This window comes from Cyclopterus lumpus, chromosome 24 (assembly GCF_009769545.1).
Source record: "Cyclopterus lumpus isolate fCycLum1 chromosome 24, fCycLum1.pri, whole genome shotgun sequence".
In the NCBI taxonomy this organism is placed as follows: Eukaryota; Metazoa; Chordata; class Actinopteri; order Perciformes; family Cyclopteridae; genus Cyclopterus; species Cyclopterus lumpus.
Window position 1 is genome coordinate 15078997 of NC_046989.1, and position 6207 is coordinate 15085203.

At 42.2% G+C, this 6207-nt stretch overlaps 1 protein-coding gene across 1 annotated transcript; it reads left to right on the forward strand.

Moving 5' to 3' along the window:
* Positions 1 to 267: 267 nt before the first annotated feature.
* On the forward strand, positions 268 to 3593 carry acot20 (acyl-CoA thioesterase 20). The gene is made up of 4 exons (XM_034528398.1): positions 268 to 369; positions 993 to 1562; positions 1649 to 1851; positions 2443 to 3593. Exons 2-4 carry the CDS (start codon positions 1103 to 1105, stop codon positions 3028 to 3030), a joined length of 1251 nt encoding a protein of 416 aa, XP_034384289.1. The 5' UTR covers positions 268 to 369; positions 993 to 1102; the 3' UTR covers positions 3031 to 3593.
* Positions 3594 to 6207: the final 2614 nt, after the last annotated feature.

Consider the following 6207-nt stretch of genomic DNA (forward strand, 5'->3'; position numbering starts at 1 on the left):
TAACTTCAAAATATCTCCCTAGCGCTGCGTTAGGGAGCGTCAACTGACAAATATATGGACGGTTACATTCCACAGGGGTTTAGTCCCCTGTTTTCCTTGTCACACTGCCACACATTTCTCTCTAGATTATTATCTTTATACTATTTTAAATCCAAATGATGAGAATTGATGAACACACAACGTGGCGCACTCCCTAAACAAACAAACCGACACCACAGACAACTGATCCGAAACAGTTCACCACTTATTTGGCAAAGTGGTTGCGCCCAGTTGTTGTCATTTTGATGGTCACTTAGCTAGCTAAGTTAAGTGTACAAACTGCTTCGTAGTTGTAGCTTACATGTTTTGATTGCAAACTACTCGTGGCAGGTTCGTTCCCTCTCAGCATTTCATTCAATCACACGAGGTCACAGCGAGTTGTTGAGCCTTACATTAAGTCAGCGGGTTATCTTCTTCTTCCTGGGGACTTCCGGTTGTGTTTACATGCACTTCACTTCTGGCCTTGTGAACTCGGGACACATTTCTACTTGCAACTTGCAGTGCATTATGTAACGTGATGTGTTCAGGCTCAAAGCACTACAGTGTGAATTTAAATCGCCAAACAAGTTCGGTGGCACGTGAGACGATCTACTGAAGATCTATGACTTTCAATTCATAGGCACAGGTGCCTGAGATTTAATACAAATATAGCCAATAATTCCCAAGTCCCAATAATTAAGTAAAAAAAAAAAAAGCCTTGTATAAAAGAATAAATTACTTAGCACACATCGAAAAGCACTGTGCAATATCAAATACACGTTAAAATACTTCAATTAGAAGATAATTGATGATTTGTGAAAATCCACAATGCACCGCTTCTCAGATACACTAGTTTGATCCTGGATGGTGACGGTGTTTGATGAATGAGATGATATTTGACAGAGCTGAAGCACACAGAGGTGCATTTTATGTGACAACTATGACATTCATTTCATTCTTGATTGCCTCCACAGATGCAGTGACAACATAGATGCACCAACAAGACTAGAATAAAGGCCTGAGTAAAGGGAAAGGCCATTCAAGCCATTACAGCGAGTCACTGCTCCCATCTCGAAGAGCTGAAATGATGGCTTACTCACAGATCCGCCTGAGAATTCTCCCCAGCGTTCGTTGTCTCTTCGACAAAATGGTGCAGGTAAAAGTAGAGGGTCTCGCTCCTCACAAACAAGTTGAATTGAGATCCAAACTAGTTGATGACCGAGGGGTGATTTTCAAGGCCTCTGCCCTGTACAAAGCAGACGAAACTGGCCAGGTGGATGTCTGCCGTGCGCCCTCTCTTGGAGGAAGTTACACCGGAGTGGAGCCCATGGGTTTGTTTTGGGCCATGGCACCAGAAACTCTGCACAGTAAATTCTTGAAGAAGAATGTGCTCAGCCCAATAGGGGTGGAGATAGAAGCACTGAGTGGAGAGACGGGTGAGGTTTTAGCCTCTGAAACCAACGAGAGAGGATACATGACAGAGGGGATGAAGAGAGTACCTGTGCAAGAGGGAAGGATACGAGGAGTCCTCTTCGTACCACCAGGTTAGTTGTGTCCTGAAGATGATAGTTGAGAGATGTCAGTGTTCTTCTTAACTTTACCTCTCCCTTTTTTCTTTTTTTTCCTCCAGGAAAGGGTCCATTCCCAGGAATAGTGGATATGTACACATTTGGGGGACGTCTTTCTGAGCCCAGAGCCAGCCTCCTGGCAAATAAAGGTTTTGTTGTCTTGGCACTGGCCTATATGGGCTACGAGGATTTACCAAATTACCCTAAAAAGTTGGATCTGGAGTACTTTGAAGAGGCTGTAACATATCTGAGGAATCAGCCAGAGGTTAGTGTTGAAGATTGAAACATTATTATAATTATAAATATGATAACTGTGATTCTTAAAGATTATTACAATTCTAATATGTGAATGTCAATACTTTACTTTGTGACCCATGTATTGTTTTGTCCAATGAATTAATATATAGTGAGAATGTATTAGATACAAAGGTCTATATTATAATTAACTGTGTCAATGTTGCCATCTATTGGCTACTAGAGCAAAAACAATTAGTTGATGAGTCAGCTGATAGGACATATCTGATTTTCTAGTTCCAGCTTCTTATGACAATTTGTTCATCTCATCTGAGAATAAACTAAAACATTTTTTCACCATTTGGTAAGACACCATTAATCAGTATTTTAGGACATTATTTCAGATGAAACAACTAATTGATTAATTGGGAAAGTAATCTAAAGATTAAAAAGTAATGGACATTATCGTTAGTTACAACCCAAGTTTGTTTGTGCTCTGGTTTCATATAGAATTGAGACAATTGAGAATTGGTTGTTATTTACTGTTTTTATGAAATGGGACATACTAGCAGGTATACAATAATATAAACTTGATTATCAACCCCAATACCTTTCTACGCAGGTCAAAGGTCCTGGGATTGGCATCATATCCATTTCCCACAGTGGCGGTTTGGCGTTATCCATGTCTTCATTCCTCTCTGGGATCTCAGCGACCGTCTGCATTAATAGCTGCAGTGCAAACACAGTGATTCCTTTACACTACAGAGACACCGTTCTAGCTCCGCTGCGGCCTGCCCTTAAGAATATCAAAACCACAGACGCCGGGCTTGTAGATATACGCGATGCCTTGTCTGACCCTTCCTTGGAAAAGAACAGGGCGTCATTGATTCCAATTGAACGTGCCAGCTGCCAGTTCCTGTTTGCTGTTTCTGAAGACGATCACAACTGGAACAGTGGGTTTTTTGCCCAACATGCCACTGCAACGCTGAGAAATCATGGCAAAGAGAATTTTCAGGTGGTGACATACCCTAAAGCTGGACACTTTTTGGAAGTCCCTAACATGCCCCATTGTCCGTCTGGGTTTCACCCAGCAGTTGGGACTGAGGTGGTGTTTGGTGGGGAGCCAAGGGCTCACGCCGAGGCGCAGCTGGACCTGTGGGAAAGAGTCCAGGAGTTCTTCAAGAGCCACTTGGACAACAAGGGTACTTAGCAAGCTGTGCTGCGTCGAGTGTGTCAAGCACCCAAGAATGGCCGGCATTAGCAATGCTTAACCTTGCCTTTAGATTGTTATAGAGGAGGTCTTCAAAGGGGTATTAAATAATACTGTTTAAGTGTTCTTATGTTGAAGCTTTGGACTCTTCTGAAACAAACTCAGCATACTTTGGTTCCAACAGGCTGTTTTACCCCCCAATAAGCTTCAATGCGTCACACGACACGAAAGTATGTTTTCAGATATAATTTCTTTTCCCAGCAGATATGTTTACTTGTCATAGCGGGGAACTTTGATGCCTTTGTTGTTGCAGTGAGCGAGCATGCACAGTAACAGCACTCTGATGCATCTAAATGGTATGTAGCCATCACTACAGATTGTAATTACAGCTGTGCTACAAAGACCCGACAAAATGTACACAATCTATAGATACACATTACACGTATTGCCTCTGTCAAATGCAGCATTATCTTCCTAAATGATAAAGGTTTGATTATTTGTGTTTTGCTGGAAAAAAAGCTGAGTAATAATTTAATGTGATAATAAATTCACTTTGATTGCGATCATATTGTGACAATGTTATTATGTTGTGTTACCGCTTTGCATTGACCATATTATGATTGTTTTACTGTAATTCTGCACATATTTGCCACAACATGATATATATATATACATATATATATATATATATATATATATCATTAAAACAAATTAGGAATATAAGTAGATTGACGTCATACATATTGCCAAGCTATTGGTATGAAAGTAAAACTTAATTTTAACTGCAGAAGATCCACTTACTGTTCTTTTGTTATTGTATTAATACTCAGGTGTCAATTTCAATGAGGGACTTAACGTGTTGATCTATATGAATGACAGTGTTACACTCAGCCAATTAGCATCATCTCATTGTTTCACCCCGCATTCGTAACGCCTCTTCTCACCAAACTGTGACATTCATTAAATAGTCTCCCAGAAATAGTCAATTGTGTAAATGTTGATGTGTAGTGACCGACAAGCTGTCCCATATTTATCTTTAATAAATCTTGCACATAAAGTTGATATATGTTTTGTCACATCGTGAACGACCGTGAAACAAAAACACATTTTGAAATAACATTAATTTTCATTCTTGTGGTTTTATTGCATGTGAAAGTTCAAAACGTTGGGATTTTACACAAAGGCCTTTTGTCTGTTTCAAAGGGAAGTGAAGGTACTTTGATGATGTAAGCTTTTCTCTCCGGTATTTTATTAACAATGTAGCTTGCATCAAAGAAGAGAGTCTGAGTCTGAAGTTGGAGACAAAGACGCCTCTCTCAGTTACATCTACCTGAATGAACAGTCTTCACAGAATCTTGTTTGACACCGGTCTCAATCACACCATGCATTATTAATACACGTTGGAAAACAACTATTATTCAGCCTGTGTTTATATAATGTTACTTTTACTGTAGATTCTTACTGTTTTTGTATTACTGTTTTAATGTTTACATCAGGTTTAAAAAAAAAAAAAAAGACTGTTTTTTGTGTTCACTTCATCCCTGTGCTGCTTACCATGGAGCGAAAGACCTCATGTGTTGAGCCAATATCGCATAGACATCGTTGCTGTGATGAATTTCTAATATTGGAATGCAGGAGATGTTTTTTTAATCACTATAATAAGCATTATTACTGAAGAACGAGTTGAGATTCTCAAATCTCTGCGTCATGTTCAGAAGAGCTTTTCTATTTCCAGTCCTGCTCTGGAGAGGTTTGTTGTTGTATATATGGATATGTAATTCTGATCTCGATCTGTTACTCGACAATGGGACTCCTCGGGGGTCCCCCTACCGGCTTACACAAAGTAGACACACTCACCGTTAATTCAAAAGTACTGTTTTGCTTTCCCCAGGTAGGTCCTCTGTCATTTTGGTATTTTCTGCAAACCAAAGAGGAATGTCACACGTTTCTGTGAGAGGACGGTCTGAGCGAGGCCACAGCAGGGTTGTTGTTGTTGTTGTTGAGGTTAAACCCTGCATGTAATGTCTGCTTCCCTTTCTACATCTGAACACAACCTTGTATTGACAGTGTGCCTCATTATTGGAAAGTGCATACAATCGATGTATCTTGTTTAAAACGGTGTCTCTTTGAATACATTATCATATGTTTTTGGGGGGAAAGTATGACAAAATGTAAAAGTTCCACCCCCTCGGCATGACTGATCAGTGAGTAATTCGGACGCAGTCTCCCTCCTCCCGTGTGTGTCATTCATAAGATTCCGTGGAGTTCCTCGGTGCTGTGAGAGCATCGGGAGGGGGCTCCTCCTCTCCTCTCCTCCTCTCCGGTCTTGCACCTCCACGCGGCGACATATTCAGCAGCCGGGCTTGTGCACACCAGTCCGTCTCCCAGTTCCCAGCCTCTGGCAGTGCGCCAGGCAGAACACACACACACACACACACACACGCACACACACACACACACATACACGCACACACACACACACACACACACACGTACACACACACACACACACACACGCACACACACACACACACGCACACACACACACACACACACACACACACACACTATTGTTTGATTGCTCTTCTTCTGGACGGCTCGAGGTGGTGGTCGTGTTTTCCTTCGGCGCTCCAGGCGTGTTCTTACCGGAACGGAGCCCTTCGCAACCCGGCGTGGTGTCCGGTGCACCGGGTGTCACAGAGCAGCATCCAGCTAACCTCCCTGCGCACGGATTTCAGTGACTGATTTCTGCCATGCATCCGCATTGGGGGATTACGGGTCATGCAGCATAGGCGTATTATTATTATTTTTGTTACATCTTTTGGTATGTATTTCCCCGTGTGCTCTGATCTATGATCATCACACCATGCTTTCCCCCGGATTTGTCAGCCGTATATGCAGTGGCAAAAGACCATCTCGTTGCTGGCAGCTGCACGCATTGCCGACCCGTGTCCGTCTCACGTCTTCACTGACATCTCTGCCTGCGAGCTGTGTTTTGTAGATACCCCCCCTAGCCCCACTCCCACCACCCTTTTTTTTGGTTTGTTTTTGTTGGCATCTCCATCCTCTCCACGGAAATGCCACTCCGATGCGGGCTGCTGACATCCCACCAGCCTTCTTAAAAAAGAAGAAGAAGAAGAAGAAGAAGTAAAGGGGATCGTTGGGGGTGAAAACGAC